Raw genomic sequence first — 17,163 nt, 5'->3', positions numbered from 1 at the left:
GCTGGACAAGGTATAGTGGCTGTAGCGTTCCAGCAGGTGCAGTGGTAGCTCGCTTGCGGTGTTGCAAGAGGCGGCATATCGAGCTACGCTGGTTGGAATACGTGACCACAAGGATCGGCTGCGTATTCGCTCACAGGTTTTGCGGTAAGCCAAGCGGACAAACATCAGGTTCTCGCGGGAAGCGTGGAGAACTTCAGCACGCAGATAGTGCGGAGCCACAGGAAGCTTTCGATGGCTTTTCGAGTGAAAAATGCTGCGGTAGAAAACACGGTCCTCCAATTTGAAGAGTTTGAGCCGTCTTTGAATCTTCGTGTTAGGTGAGATTGAAACATTACTCAGGAGATCCATGATGTCGTGGCGTTGAGGATTAGCGCACTGGTTAGCGGAAAACATAAAAGGACGGCTATGGGAACTGGGTCAGGGGCGCAACAGCTAAACCTGAAGACTGTGCGGCCAAGTTGAGAAAGTGACGTAACGTGATCGAAAGATGGCGGTACTGGGCAGCGGGAAAGTGCGTCGGCATCTTGGTGCTTCCTTCTGGACTTATAAACGACATCGAAATCGTATGCTTGTAATCTGAGGATCCAGCGGCTTGGCGTCCTGACAAGTTTTTTATCGTTGACAACCAACATCAGGCATGATGATCGGTAACAACAGTGAAATGCCGACCGTGGAGGTATGGGCGAAATTTCTGCATGGACCATACAACAGCCAGACACACCTGCTCGGTGATATTGTACTTCTTTTTCGCGGAAGTCATAACGTGGCTTGCATATGCGACGACTTTCTCAGGATAAGTGTGGTCGCGCTGCAGCGGCATGGCACCAATTCCTTGGCTGTTAGCGTCAGTGTGCAGTAGAGTGAAGGCTTTACCGTCAAAATGACTAAGGACGGGTGAGGAGGTGAAGGCGCGCTTAAGTTCCTGAAAAGCAGCTTAGCACCGGTCACACCTCCAGAAGGAACTGGCAATGGCAAGAAGTCCATTTAGGGGCGCAGCAATATTGAAGTCAAGGATGAAGCGTCGGAAATATGAGGCGAAACAGAGGAAACCATGCAGTTCTTTTGCACGAAGTGGGCGCGGAAAGTTGGGCCCCCATGGAAATCTTATTCGGATCACGTTGAACACCACATTTCTTTACAAGATGGCCCAGAACTTTGTGCTAGGGAAGCGGCACTTCTTGCTGTTTAGTTGAAGACCAGCACTTACAAGGCACGTGAGTACTTCGTGAAGACGCTGCAAATGTTCAGGGAAAGTCGAAGACGACAATGTCGTCGAGATAACAAAGACAGGTTTTCCACTCGAGGCTACGAAGGCCACTGTCAATCGTTCTTTCAAAGTGGAGCATTGCTGAAGGCGAAATGCATTATGTTGGGCTCGTAAAGCGCATCATAAGCAGCAGAAAAGGCGGTCTTTGTTAGCTTCGTGCATTGGAATCTGCCAACAAACCAAACCAAGATCTAGGCTGGATCTAGGCTGAATCTAGGTCAACCCAGTGCGCATCTGTCTAACTTCCTCTTCGGCGACGCTTCGCCTCGTTTCTCCATCCACACTTCGTCTAATGTTACCTATACATTCCTCTAGGTGGCGTCATTTTGCCGTGCGCTCAGCGTTCTCCTTCGTACTTTCCCCGGCGCGCAATTCTTTTCAGCTCCAGGCGCCTTCCTCGTTCGCATGCTTAGCGGCTTCAGAAAGGCTCCGCCGATTTTGGGAGCTGGCCAGTTTTTTACGAGCTGGCCAGAGACCACAGTCTCTCTCTGTGGCGTACACAGAGAGAGAGAAGCAGCGAGAATTCGGCCGGCCTGCACCGCCTCTGTGGAGGCAGTGTCAGAGAACGTCATACACCTGCCGCCCTGCCATTGGCTGCAACCAAACGACGGTGAGGTTTTCGGGCCCGTGGGACGATGTAAACCTCCCCATTTGGTCGCGCGGCGTCCGAGTAGGCGCATCGGCATGGCAAGACGCCTCGGTTCCGGCCTCGGTTCCGGCCTCGGTTCCGCCAGATCAAACCGTGTGTCTTCTGCTTCATGCTAGTTATTGTCCCTGAGAGACCCCACTGGCCGCCTCACTCATTGGGTTTTGAACCTTCAACAGCATGACGTACATCATTTATCGCTGTCGACGCATACATTCAGATGCTCACGCCCTATCTCGTTTTCCGCTGCATTCTGACTCGGCTTGCTCACCAACTTCCACCTGCGATTTTTAATCACTCACATTCAACAACAAGTCGGCCGAGGAGCGTAAATATCCCTGCATTTCTTCACTGCTGGAATTTGTGGTGCAGCACTTACCTCAGTTTTTCTCACGCGCCCTTCACCGTCAAGCACAACAAATTGCCATTCGCGAAGACCTTGTATCGACGGAATTACCTCACCGATGACCGTAGATGGGTCCTCATTATTCCCCGTCATCTGTGCTGCTTTCCATGATTGACCCCCAATGTGGTCGTGCCGGCTGCTTCCAAACATACTCTCGTCATTGTCTACGATCTTCGATAATACTGGCGAGGCATGTACCTATTATTTCGCCAGTACATCAGGTCATGCGCGTCTCGTTAAATCCGCAAGACTCCTCCCCAGAGTTCCGCAGGTCCCCTGCAAACTTTATCCCTGCCCTGCCCGACCATTCGACCGTGTTGGCATTGATCTTTACGGCCCCTTTCCAAGTACTCGTCATGGTAACCAGTGAATCAGTGTTGCCGTAGGCCACCTCACATGGTATACGCTAAAACAACTGGATTGCCAGCTTCCACCGCGAAAGACGTCGCTTCTTCGCCACCTAATGCTGCGACACGGTGCACCACGTTAATTGCTGGGCATTGTGCAGAAGGCATGCTATTTTAGCGCGCTGCGTTGGCTGAATATCTAGTGAATGTTGAGCACTCCCTAGGCTGCAGGTTCTGTCCCTGGTGCGCGGGCCGCCTTTCGGTCGAGGTAGAATGCGAACAGCCCAGTGCTGCGCTTTTGGTGCACGGTGAAGTGCCCTAACTGGTCACAATTAATCTCGACGGTGCCCAGTGCCGCGTCAGTGGTACCTTAGCCCCAAAATAGTTTTGTGGACCGCAGATTCTTGTCGATTCAATTACAGCTTGGTGCAACGCAAGTTCCAGCTTACGTATCAATAAGACGATGTATACAAGAAATTGCCGACGATTACGTTGCTCTCTAATGCGAAATTTGAGCACAGCTCTGCATTTGTTTCGGCTTTTCGATATAGTGAGGCAAAGCATTCAAGCAAGGCATGTATGTACAGCTAAAGGCATTTTATTCTTCGCGCCCATATTCCTTCTTCAAGAAACACTCCACTCCCAGTTCCCCAGTTCTTTATTCTCATGAAGGAAGCTTTGTGGTCGGAGGAATAGATGGATATGTGCTCAACTTGCTGTACCAATGCATGGTTCGGCGTTGCGCACCTCTGGATTATGGCGGCGACGACGTTGGGCCTCTGCTCGGGCAACTTGTTTAGCAGCAGCGGCAGGCGAAGGACTTCCGCCGGTTGCCTCCCTCATGGCTCAGAAAGAACTGGCTGAGAATAAACTATTTGTACAGGAAGACGGATTATATTATAATATAAACCGTCTGTGAGCCTCGGACAATTAGTCTCGTGCGGAACATTTCGCACCAGCCGCCGCAAACGGAGCGTAGCTTGGCGCAACTGCCTCGCTTATCGGGAGGTCGCGGGAGGCAGCTCGTAGGCGCATAGGAACGTTGCACGGCGAAGAAATGGCACCTACTGACTGACGCTGCTGACACTGCTAGCGAGTCAACTGAAGGCGGTCCCGCGTTTGGGCTGGGGAAGCGCGCACCGTGATCCGCTGAGCCGGCGCTTCGGCAACCGGAGAACACCGCGTGCTCTCGCGCCGTCGCCACCACGGAGGAGGGGGAGAGGGGTACACGCAGTGGCGAACGGCGGCGGCTATGCGTTTAGGCTTGGGAAGCAGCACATCATCGACATCAGTTGCCATCGAGTCCGCGCACTGATTGTCGCAGCATAGGGGTGGCGTTGGAGGAGGAGAGAAGAGAGCAAGGCTCACGCCGTGCAGGAGAGATGGCGCCAGGAGCGCGCGCACCTAGAGTAGCGCGCTGGCCCCGGCTACGAAGCTGGTTACGTTGAGGGACAACGGCGCCGCGAAACGCAGGAATGGGCGCCAAAGAGCTGCGCTGTAAAAAGACGGGCCTCTGTTTTGAACTGCAAGGCGAGCACTTATTATCAGAATACAAGACCTCATCATCATAACATAGGGGTACCAATTTCAATTAACACACAAAGAAAAATCAATCACGCAGTGCTGCAGTGACGCAAACTTAGCTGGCATTGAAGATAAAAAAAAAGAATGCCGGCATACTATGACAAAAACAGGACTTTATGGTGGTTCCATTGCAATAAGAATTTCATTGAGAAGCTCTCATGTCGAAGCTGAGCGACTGTTGGAGTGATAAAGCAAGTGAAGTTTCCATATGATGTTCCATATTTTGACTAGCGCCGACACTATCAGTTCGTTTTACTTCAAGCAGGAATTTGGGAGTAAGAGGTTAATTCTGTAAATAAAGTTAATTTGTGGTATTTTTCATACCGAAGCAACGATATTGCACTGACAAACGGCCTAGTGAGATGCGGCGGAATAATTTCGTGCATGAGGAGTTCTTTAAGGCGCATCTGAATCAGCGTGCCACAGCGTTGTTGCGTTCCGTCGGGGTGGTGAATCAAAACCTCGACATCGTGCTCACGAGCAGAATTTCACAACCACAGCGGCGTTTGCGAGGCGTACGACACGGATTAAGTGTGCATGCATTTTCTCGCTGCCCAGAACCGCGAAACCAAGGAGCGCGAGCGGCAGCTCCTCATCGTGGTCGTGGTGGGACTGCTGTTTATGTACTACCTGGCCATCGCCACTGCCTACTACTACTACGAGCAGGGCGAACCTGGCCCAGCCACGCCGGGCAGCATGCGCGTGCCCATCGAGATACTGCGCAGCACTGTCAACGGCTCGGACGACTGACCTCCTACCGCATGGAGCTAGTGGTTCCATGTACTCCACGTAGTGGTTCCATGTAAAAAAAGCTCGGTTTCGTAGGCTTGGAACTGTGGCTATTCGGTGAAGCACGGAATGTCCTGCTGTGCTTAAAAAAATATCCGCAGTTGTAAGCATGCGAAATCGAGCTTGGCCACTTTCCCACGTTCTTGGCAACTGCGATTGAATGCTTTGTGGTCTTATGTGTAGCGAAGTACCTGCTTTCGGATTACGTATAATATATATGTATATATCGCGTGCATGTTTCTGCGGTGTCAATGGTTTATGAGCATTCAAAATGGAACGACGAACATGCGAAACGTTCATTTGCTTGCGAAGTTTCGACCGGGCCTGGCCTTCGTCAGAAAATACACGACATGCGTAAGAATACCCTGCTTAAATACACAGATACAACAGGGGTCACTCGAAAGCGCACGTAACTATTATCACAGGTGTCGCATAATCAGACGCTCAGAGCTGAAAAACATAGTTGAAGAAAAGAGCGCTACGAAGACACGGAATAAAAGAGGAACATGTACGACGGACAAGGCGCTACTTCCAAGTAAATGTTTTTTGAAGAAACAGGCTTTTAAATAGATACAACCTAGAATGGCCCATCGTGACATCCCGACCTCCTTATCTCATTAGAAATGCTATCTCCTTTTCGGTAAGCGTCACTGAAGGGCAGCTAATGCACGTGCCCTCGGCCTTTGCAATGTAGAAAGCTTCTAACATCTCCCGTTCTAGTCTATCTCTAGACCATGCCAGAAACCACCAGGTTTCTGGCACGGTGTAGAAAAGAGCGCTACGAAGACCAGAAACCTGGTCTTCGTAGCGCTTCTTCAAGTATGCAAAACCAACTAGCCCACATCAAACATCTGTTGCTGAGCAACATAGGCACGCGTTCAATGTGATTGCAACAGTATTGTGTAAAAAGAATTTCAAACAAAGGCGCAGAAGGCATAATTTATTATACACTGGAACCTCCTTATAAAGAAATGGGATTTAACGAAATAATTGATATAACGAAGAAATTGGAATTCCCCTTGAAATCACCATGAGAACCATGTATGTAAGACCTCATTTTAATGAAGTGAAGTTGTCCGGCCAATGGATATAACGAACTAGATACAGAAATCAAATAATACCCAACCATTGCGCGCCGAGTACATCGCTTTCCGCGGGGTTCTGCTCTCATTGGCAGCGGCAGATCAAAACTCCCGCGTCGCCACGTCATACAACCCGTCGAGCAACATTTTTTTTTCACCGCCGCACGCAGACAAAAGCTCCGCACCTGCGCACAAACAGCGGCTCACTATCGCACTTCTGCACTGAACTCACTCTCCCTTGCGCGCACCTGGCTGCACGAACCACGCCACGCTGCGTGGCTACGCGCGGTGCTGCGAATGATTAATGCATTCACTTCTGCGCGGCGCGCCGCACGGACAGGAGGAGCTGGGCGTGACCTCCGAGCTCTGCCCCGCGCAATCTCGGGCGCACCGCACAGGCAGCCGCAGGAGGGCCTTTCCTCCGAGATTTCCTCGTGCAATCTCGGGGGTCACACCCAAGCCTTGCATTCACTTACCTTTCTCCCTGCTGCGCGCCACATGGCAGGCAGATAGGGGTGGCCTCCGAGATCGCATTGCCACCCGTGCAATCTCAGAGGCCAGGAGCCAAAGTTCGCTTGCCGCATCGATATCACACTGCGGAGTGCTGTGTTGTGTGCCACGTGCTGCTCGACCACGACGAGCCAATTGGAAAGCGGACGTGAAATGTCATCACAATTGGTCGTAGGACCGGACACTGCCACAGCGCGGCTAAACCGTTCGCATGCTTCGCTCCGCAGGCTGCGCTGGCCCTGACAGTATCCTGGCTCCTGGCCTCCATCGAGCCGCGCCTATCTCCAATAAGCCGCGCCTATCTATCCGGTTTCTTATTCCCTTAAGAAAATACGAGACGAGCTTCGCATGAAAGTCTCATGAGTTTTGACATCACAGCCGTTTGGCTCTCTCGTGTGCTTCTTTGGAATTTTCTTATGTATTCCTAACGTCATTCTAAAACGTATTGGCCACCGTCTTTCTGATGAATACTTGATGAGTTTTTGTTTTCTTGTAAGCATGAAATGTCTTCCTAATGTGCACTGCAGAGCAGTTTCCTCGTGACTGTCTCGTGTCTTCTTAATGAACCTCTAATGAGCTTATGCATTAGATTGCTGGCATTCATAGCATTTCTAAAAAAATTAGCTGTCACACCACGTGTGGTAACATTTTCTGATGTGTCCCGATGGCAGTCGGACCTTAAGGATCTTACCTGTGCCTGACCGTCTTTGGTGCTTGATATATGCAGCCTGTACACACACACACACACACACACACACACACACACACACACACACACACACACACACACACACACACACACACACACACACACACACACACACACACACACACACACACACACACACACGCACACGCACACACAGGGTGTTTCAGCGAACACTTTCAAAAATCTTTACAAGTTGCCTTTGGCAGATATCACAGTTCTGGTTCATGAGCCAGTCTACTCGAAGCGGCGGACAATACTTGCACAAGAAATTGAAATGCCAAATCGACTAATAAAAACTCACTAATTAAGCTTTTAACTAGTTACATGATGACCCATATTGCACATTACAAATTATAGCCGTGAAGTTCGCAAGGCGGACCCAGTTGGAACGAATTTTCAGGGTGACACCAGTTTCGAGATATAAATTCACGAAGTCTGTGATGAAATGCATTGGATTTCCAGTTAATTTGTTAACAAAGCGTCGTTTCATGCACTGAAGCACACAAATAACTGGATCGCCAATGCATTTCTCCGCAAAGTTCGGAAATTGATATCCCGAAACTGATGTCGCCCTGAGAATTCGTTCCAAGTGGATCCGCCTTGTGAAGTCCACTGCCACATTTGTAAATTGCAATATGGGTCATAAGATAATTAGCTGAAAAGTTAGAATTCTCGTTAATTAGTCAATTTTGCGTTTTAATTTTTTCTGCAAGTAGTGTCCGCCACTTCGAGTAGACCGGCTCATAAGAAAGAATTGAGCTATGTGCCACAGGCAACCTTTAAAAATTTTTTAAAGTGTTCGCTGAAACACCCTGTCCATCAAGCGAAGTTGCAGCACTTTTTACAACATCTAAGTGGGCCCGTACATATGCTGCATATTAGACATTACTCAACGAAACAATGTTAACAAAAACATTTATTGAGCATATCCACGCTTCCTTGAACGCAGGAGGAGGTTAAGTGAAAGGAAAACATAGCATCCACTTGGTTACGAATGCGATATCTTCCTTTCATTTAATCTCGCTACTTATCACTGAGGGGAGGCTGTTCTTGAGGTGGAGGGTCGTCGTCTTGAAGTGAGTGTACGTGTACCATGCATGGTACAAAGGACAGAAAATTAACAAAACTTGGCAATCAATTACAGAAATACGCACTTATCACTTGCTGCAGAACGATTTGGAAATGTTGTAGCTAGTTCTGCAAAAAAATTATCTGATGTCGGTTCACACAAAGTTGTTGATAAACCACTGTGTGGCCTTTTGGTACAGCAGTAACTACAATATGCAGAAATTGCTACTGACTGTACAAACGTGCAACGTGGATCAGCTGTGGCATGTGCAGATGTTGTGGATTATTGGATTGTGGATATTAGTGCACATGTTTTGTATCGGTTTCCACTCGACAAAGGGCAGCAGTGTCTGTGGATTGCTAACGTGAATTGAAAAATCTTCTATCTGATTACTCGGCGTGGAAGTGTGCATAGGAGTGCTCGTGTACGGGCAACCTAAATGCATCGCCAAGACATCCAAGATCCAGTCGTTATAAAATATTTGCATCGGCTACCGGTATAGGTCTTGTACGTTTCAAGTCTACTATGTCATGCTTGTGTTCGCCTCCGGTATGATGGCATGTATGCCAGTCGAGAAATATACGACACCATGTGTGATGTTTTATCGTTTACATCAGAGCTCTTCTTTCAGAGGGAGGGCATAAGTTTAAAAGCAAATGTATAAAAGCATGATCAGCAGTACTTGCATTAAAAAATTGAATAATCAAGCACGGCGATTGCTATTCCATGTTATTGTAGAGTGCTCCTCTTTGTCATGCAATCATACTAAGCGCTGGCTCACAGACGTCCCATTTTTGGATGTCATATTCCTGACTGATTTTGTTGCATCAATCGGTCGCCATAGGTGAAGAAAACAAATGAACAATTTAAATCTGTCGCAAACCTCGTCGTGTCAATGTATGATCAAGTGGGACGAGCACACTGCTCCCTTGAATTAATTGCGCGGCTCTACTAGGCGCATGCTGAGGCACCGGCCAGTCTGCACGCTCCATGCACATTTCACGAACGATACACATGTTCAAAATAATAGATTACACTACCCCTGAAAGACACGAGACAAATTTTGGGTATCTTTAACTAAACAAGCCCCCACTGCCTGAGTGCCTTTCTCATTTCACTTGTGGACTGCTATGGACATATATTTCCAGGAAAAATAAAGCAGGCAGTATATGCACAACGGTTGACAACTAAATTGAGAAATGCAAGGAGGGAAGCGGGGCTTGCTTGGTTAAAGATACCACCAAATTTGTCCAGTGTGTGTCGGAGGCAGTGTACTGTATTCCTTTCACATGTGGTCAAGTGTACGTAGGGAAGACTGGCCGGTGCCTAAACATGTACCTGTGATACCAGAATATTTCACTCAAAATACCAGTATACTCCTTCGACTTGGCCATGCATTGCCGCAGTGGGGTATCAGGCCGGATTAAGAGCGTTTTCTCTGTTCATCGATGGTTGAAAATTGGCCGGAGAAATTATTCAGGCTGCGATATAAATAACAAGACGTGCGAGTCAGCCCCTCCCCCCATATCAGTGCATGAAAAAGACGTCCTTCCTAGACGACAAGGAATAGAAATTAGTCTGTGCATATTTACTTACAGCTTCTGTCTTCCCTCTCAAATGAACTTCTGCACAGTACATGCGTACATCCAGTGCTATTTTTTAATCGTTCCATCAACTTAAACAGTCAGTTGTTAGCCGAGGTCACGTTGTAGGGTCTCCCTTCCCTCTCTGTGCAAATTTTGCCCTGAAAAGTTGCGTAAACTGAACGACGAACTCAATAGGACACTACAAATTGTGCCTAGCATGCAGGGATGACTTACAGAAATGCACAAATACAATAATGGGTATCTGTTGACATACTGTAGTGGGTGCAAGCTAGATTCGACATTGCAGCAGCAGACGATCACAACTGCTACAAAGCATGCCTGCATGAATGGGGGTAGCTTCCAAAGAATATAAAGAAAGGGAGAAAAACACAGCAAGCTTACCAGAAAACACATCCCTACTGAAGCAGCTCCAGCACAATGAATACTGGCCTTCCTATTTCATTTGAAGGAATTCTTTGCCAGTGTCAGTTATTCTGAGAACAAGACAGACATAATAGTAAATATAAATGGTAAACAATGGTATGCACGCTGCATGCTTAGACCTGTGACATATATGGAAGACTGCACTTCGAATTCTTACATGGACAAAAACTGGACATGCGTGTAGCCTTTGCAGAAAGAAAAATGTGGAAATATAATCCACGGCATAGGAAACAGTTTCAAACAAATGAAATCAAAATAAAAAGAAATATACTGTGTAGTAAGCAAGAATAAAATCTAAGTTGCAGCCAAGTGATAGATGCGAGAAAAAATACTAAACGTCAGGACATGTTAACTTTAGCTTTATATAGAACACAACAATGCGTGCATAATGTCTACAAACACAAATAAGCAGCAAGGGGAAGTGGAATAAAGTTGCATAAATAATTAGCCAACGTAGCAAGCTGGTTCAGTAATATGTCGACTAACTTACCCACGAATGATACCGAGATCCTTGTTTTTGGAACACGTATGCTTAATACATACCTGACGTGATCATCCAGATTACACGCCGTGCTGCTGTAGCCATGGCCATGGGTTATTATGTGCACATTGTTGTGAGTCACGGTTTCACCACTACAAAACGGATTCTGTGTTAACTTATAGCTGTGGCACAAGAAGACTGTCATATTCTGAACACATGCAAGGACCATGGAAAAACAGTCACGAAAACATGCCTGCACTAGTGCAGGGTGGCAACGGAGCACTAAGTCGAAGGAGTGCAGATTTGTGGGCTAGTTGGTTCGTTGCATCAATTGAAGTCATAGCGCTGGATTGACACTGACAATAAAAACGACAGGACTTGCGCTAACTATTAACTGAATTTTATTTGAGAAAAGCATTGTACTTATACCGACGAAACGAGTGGAAACCATCGCATGCACAATCCAACATTTTTCAGATAGGCGGTTTCCTTTCTGCTTAGAGTAATTGACGGAGCGCTGGCGCAGTTAGCACCTTGTTTTGCAATAAAGCTTGCTTCTACAATTTACCTCGTATCTTTATCTGTATTTCTAAAGGCAACTACACAATCCTTAAACAGTGGTTTACACCAGCAATCATCACAATGCACTGAGACATGTCTATCTTGATAACAGTTTTGGTTTGTGTTCCCTTAGCCTGTCATGGAGGCATCTGCCTGTCTGCCCTATGTACACTTTGCCGCACAAGAAGGGGGAGCGATATGCGACAATTTGCGCGCAATGCACAAACGGCGCACGATGGTTCTTCGCGCAGGCTATAGGCACGTCTTTCTCAACGAATCGGTGGTCTTACATATGCTCGATAGCTTTTGCGGAGCTGAAAATACAACACGCACTCCCACATTTCGAGTCACCTTGTTTAAACCATGTGATATCGCATGCATGTACGGTACAACCACCTTCTTTCGCCTTTAATGACTACCACCCGGTTCCTCTAGTGTTTTGAGCGCATTTTCCGCCACTGATAAAGGTATGTGGATAGAAGTACCTGGTTCCAGCAGCCGCTCTTTTTGTCAAAAAACTCCCAGGCATCCAGTGGGGGGGGGGGGGAGGCGGGGGGGGGCATGATTTGCGGAGCGCATTCACAAAACATAGGTGTGCGATTGCTCGCTTCACCAACTTTGAATGCGACGCGGCATGCGGAAGCAGCATCTTGGTTTGCCTAGGGTCATATTCCCAACAGCAGTGATTGGCGGTCAAATTCAGCTTGATATCTAAAAACTGGATAGCATTATTGCTAGGTGGCTCATGTGCAATAACCAGATTGTCAAGACATTCATTGAACACTGCAAACACGTCATGCACTGTTTCAGTGTTATTTGAATTGAAATCATACATCACGAGGTAGTCGTCCATATATCTACAGGTTTTTAATATTCTTAGCGTCGCGAGTTTTTTTTTTTTAGACGTCCGTCGTGATGGGCGAGAAACAGGTTGTTCAAGGCAGGGCAAGGCAAGATCCGATACACACTCTTTCCTTCTGAAGATAGACGAGCCCGTCACATTCAACATAGGTAGACCTTAGATAAAACGCTAGATCTAGGGACCGGCTGGATGAAATGCCTGTCTCAGTTTGGAATGTATTTACGCCATAGTTATCTCTGCAGTCTTCAATACGTCGCAATCGGGCAGCTTGAGGCATGGAGTAGTACGAATCCTTAATATCGATGGAGCAGGCTCATATGCGTTTGTCTTGATTGTTCCTAAGGTACTCTACTATCTCATTAGAGCTTCTCACCATGAAAGAGTCGTCAGTATGAAACAAGCTAAGCTTATCTTGCAGGAAACTAGCCAGCGCAGTCTGCCACGTACCTCTTTCATAAATAATCACTCTAAATTGCCAATATAATTTGTGAGTCTTTACAGAAAACAGGACCCTTAAGTGAAATTCCTCACTATAAAAAAATACATTTTGCCAGGCGGAGTAGGTTAAATCGGGAACACAACCTTTTTCCTTCCGCTTTTATTTTCCGCAGCGAGACATCATCACAGCGCTTCATTACAGACGGAACTGCTTCTACAGCCTTAAATTTGAACTCACTCTCCGTGAGAACGACAAAGCCTCCCTCTATGTCCGCCGGCAACACGGATAACGCACTCTCCTGCAAGAACTACTGTACCTGTCGCACAGGCTGATCAACCATCGCTTTCTTCCTACGAGAAAGTTCATCGACGCATTCACCCACACAACATTTACCATCATTGCCCGGTGCAGCCCTACCAACGCGTCTAGCAATTGAGAGCAGCTCGGCGGCTCACTTCCTCGTTTCGGTGTCGAACTTGGGCCCAAGGCTGAGCACTTTCCCGACGAAGGTAGGAAGGCGAACCTCGCCCGACGTCTTTTGTCAAGGCGGTTTGTGAAGGACTTTTCACACATCGCTGAGCCGCTGATGCATCTAACTAAATGTGATGTCGAGTTTAAATGGGAAACGCCGCAGGTTGACGCATTTCAATAGCTGAAATGAAGCGTGTAGTCGCCACCGGTACTTGCGCACTTCGACGAGAGCAGCGATGCAGAAATCCACACTGACGCCAGTAGCCTAGGCCTCGGTGCCATCCTTATCCAGAGGAAAGACGGACTTGAGCGAGTGATAGCTTACGCTAGCCGGTCGCTGTCGAAAGGGGAAGGCAATTATTCTACGACCAAGAAGGTATGCCTCGCCATCGTTTGGGCTACAGCGAAATTCCGCCCTTACTTATATGGCAGGCCATTCAAAGTCGTAAGCGATCATTATGCGTTGTGTTGGCTAGCGAACTTAAAGGACCTTTCCCGACGCCTGGCGTGGTGGAGCCTCCGACTGCAAGAATATGACATCACTGCCATCTGCAAGTCCGGACGAAAACACTCGGATGCCGACTGCCTATCACCCGCCGCCGCAAGACGACGTGGGTGATTACGCCTTCCTTGGAATAATAATCGCGGAAGACTTCGCTAAACAGAAATGAGCAGACCCAGAGCTAAAAGGCCTGGTAGAGTATTTGGACGTTTTCCTTACGGCATTTAAGCGAGGATTGTCTTCGTTTTCTGTTCAAAACAATCTACTCATAAAGAACTTCCCACCAGTCCGCGTCCGCTACCTCCTTGTTCCCTCAGCACTGCGACCAAAAGTACTGCATGGCCTACATGACGATTCGACCACTGGACACCTCGGATTCTCCTGGAGGCTATCGAGGATACAGGAAAGATATTACTGGCCACGCCTGACCGCTGACGTCGCTCATTACGTCAAGACATGTCGAGACTGTCAGCGACGCTAGACACCACAAGGCCACCTGGCCAACTACAGCCGATCGAGCCTCCTTGCCGACCATTTCAGCAGATCGGGTAGGGTTTGTTGGGACCCTCTCCGACGTCAACATTCCGAAATAATTGGATCATCGTGGCGACGAACTACCTCACCCGCTTCGCTGAAACGAAAGCTCTACCGAAAGGTAGCGCAGCTGCAGTGGCGAAATTCTTCGTCGAGTACATATTGCCGTGACGTAGGGCCCCAGAAGTCCTCATCACCGACAGAGGAACGGCTTTTACAGCAGAGCTCACCCGAGCTATCCTGCAACACAGCCAGACAAGCCACAGGAGGACAACTGTCTACTACCCGCAGACGATTGGTCGTACGGAGCGCCTGAACAAGACCCTCGCAGACATGCCAGCGATGTACGTAGACGTCGAGCACATGACATGGGTTATGGTCCTACCGTACGCAACTTTCGCTTATAACATGGCAGTGCATGAAACAACTCAAACGACGTCGTTCAAGCTGGTTTACGGACGGAGCCCGACGACGATTCTCGACGCCATGCTGCCGCATGTCACTGTCGAAGAGAACGTAGCCGCCTATCTCCAGCACGCCGAATCCCGACAGCTTGCCCGCCTGCGTATCAAGAATAAGCAGAATACCGATAGCCGGCACTACAGTCTTCGACGACGATAAGGGGAATACGAGCCTGGGAACCGTGCTTGGGTTTGGACCACGATACGCCGAGGAGGACTCAGTGACAAACTATTACGCCGCTTTTTCGGACCCTACAAGATCATCTGGCGCAATGGCGCACTCGACTATGAGGTCGTGCCAGACCTCATAGACCACAGCGTTGCCACTCACTACCTGAAATAGTCCATGTTGTTTGCAGGACTTTGCATAGCTGAAGTTTGGACTTTCTTTTTTTGGGCTATGTCACTTCGGACTTCGTTTCTTTGTTGTTTTGTTACTTATGTTTAATAACTGACCTGTCCTTTTTAGATCTCGTGGTATGTTTGTACTATCGGGACGATCCCTTTTGAACACTGATACCTTCTGGCATTGACACGTCTACTTGTTTATTTTTTTTTGGGTGACCGGGTTTCACCATCTAACAAATGTTATCGCTCAGCGCGGGACGCACCCGCATCTATCGGAAGTTCAAATGTTACCGATGGTTCTGTCTGCTGTCTATTGTCACCGAAGCTCGTGTAATCTGACTGCATGTGCTGCGTGATTTGTGTAGGAATTTCTGGAAGACAAGCGGGCATCAGCGGCCACTCTGGAACCTTCGATTACTTTTACGTATAAAAGCCGACGCGCTTTACCGGCAAAGCAGCTTGCTGTGCCCAAAAACTTATCCTTTTTGATCGCGTACGAGTACAGCCAAGACTGCGACTAACTAATCGCAAAGGCAACAAGTAAGCAAAGGAAGCCGCTTGTCCGTTTGTGTTTCGGGTGCTATTACATGGTGTGTGCTCAGCGTCGTGGCTTCAGAGACACTGGCCAGCCGAGGCTCTCAGAGACGACACAGAGTGCGGCAGACATGCAAAGGGCAACCTTTACTGTCCGGAACGCAGACGAAGTGAGCCCAAAACCGAGACTCTTGACCGCCGCTCCCCGTGCCAGGCTCGCTGCGCGTGGCCCGGTCGCATGAGCCCCGCTCCGATGATGATGATGGCGGCACCGCTGCCACGCGGCCGGTGTCCCCACACTGCCACTCCGCTGCCGATCATGGGTCCATTTCGGGGAGAGGAGGTCCTCCAAGGGCGCTTGGGGGTCCGGTGGAGCCAGTGCCTCTGCACCCGGCGTGCGCATCTAGGACCTCGTCGCGAAGAAGGCGGGGGCGCAGGGACCGCAGCAACGCAATAGCGGTCTCCACTGCGCCGGGAACCGGCGGCTGAAGGCAAGGATTTTAAAGAGCAGCTGCGACGAGTCGGGCCTGGTGGAGAGATCCTGCGTGATGACGGCGTCGGGAGATACCCGGCACGCGGCATTAGGGACAGAGGATGCGGGCTTCCTCCATAGGTCGGCAGTGTGGGAGAATACTCACACTCACTCACCTTAATTTTTTCAGGCCTCGCACTCGCACGTTCACGCTCACCTTCACTCACACTCACAAGCGCCCACTCACGCTCGCGCTCACCTCTACTCACACTCACTGGCACTCACTCGCACTCGCACGCACGTCCATTCACCCTCACTGGCACTCGCTCGCACTCACCTCCGCTCACACTCACTGGCACTGACCTCCACTCACACTCACTAGCGCTCACTCGCGCCCACCTCCTCTCACACTCACTAGCCCTCACTCGCACTCACCTCCGCTCACACACTGACACTCACTCGCACTCACCTCCGTTTACGCTCACTGGCACTCGCACTCACCTCTGCTCACACTCACTGGCACACACTCACCTCCGCTTACAGTCACTGGCCATCACTCGCACTCACCTCTGCTCACACTCACTGACACACACTCACCTCCGCTCACAGTCACTGGCACTCATTCGCACTCACGCCTTTTGGATGATTGCGAGTGAATGTGAGTGAGTGCACTTATGAGTGAGTGTGCTGCCCTCTGCCGCTCACAATTCGTGTATGTTCAGACCGAAGCTTCAAATTTAGCACCTATTACATGTGGAGTGCGAGAAGGCAGTGTTTTGGGCCCAGTTTTATTTTTAATATACATAAACGATTTGTCTTCCTGATTACATGGTAACATCCGTATATTCGCTGACGATTGTTTTTCGTACCGCAAAATTGATTGCAATGATGATCACCATATACAAAATTGTACCTTTTCTTGGTGTCAGGAGTGGCAGATGACTCTAAATGCCCAAAGTAGTACAAACTGTAAGTAGAAAGAAACAGATATCTGATTTTACTTAGATTTTTAAGGACACACATACACACTCTCATTTGTATATCTCAGGGTAAATAATT

General features: G+C 48.7%; 1 protein-coding gene across 3 annotated transcripts in view; it reads left to right on the top strand.

Annotated features, from left to right (window-relative positions):
* LOC142572799 (uncharacterized) overlaps positions 1–17,163 on the top strand; it is an 87,134-nt gene that overhangs the window by 58,326 nt on the left and 11,645 nt on the right. For 2 of the 3 annotated variants that reach the window (XM_075682164.1, XM_075682161.1), the window contains one exon: positions 4,809–5,267. The exons of the other annotated variant lie outside the window; for it this stretch is intronic. In XM_075682164.1, coding sequence (XP_075538279.1) covers positions 4,809–5,000 — 192 coding nt within the window. In that variant the 3' untranslated portion in view covers positions 5,001–5,267. Of the gene's footprint in view, positions 1–4,808; positions 5,268–17,163 lie in introns of those variants that run through there. 3 annotated transcript variants of the gene reach the window in all.

Source organism: Dermacentor variabilis, chromosome 2 (genome assembly GCF_050947875.1).
Source record: "Dermacentor variabilis isolate Ectoservices chromosome 2, ASM5094787v1, whole genome shotgun sequence".
Classification (NCBI taxonomy): Eukaryota; Metazoa; Arthropoda; class Arachnida; order Ixodida; family Ixodidae; genus Dermacentor; species Dermacentor variabilis.
The sequence above is the reverse complement of the archived record's forward strand: the minus strand, read 5'-3'. Positions and strand labels throughout refer to the sequence as shown.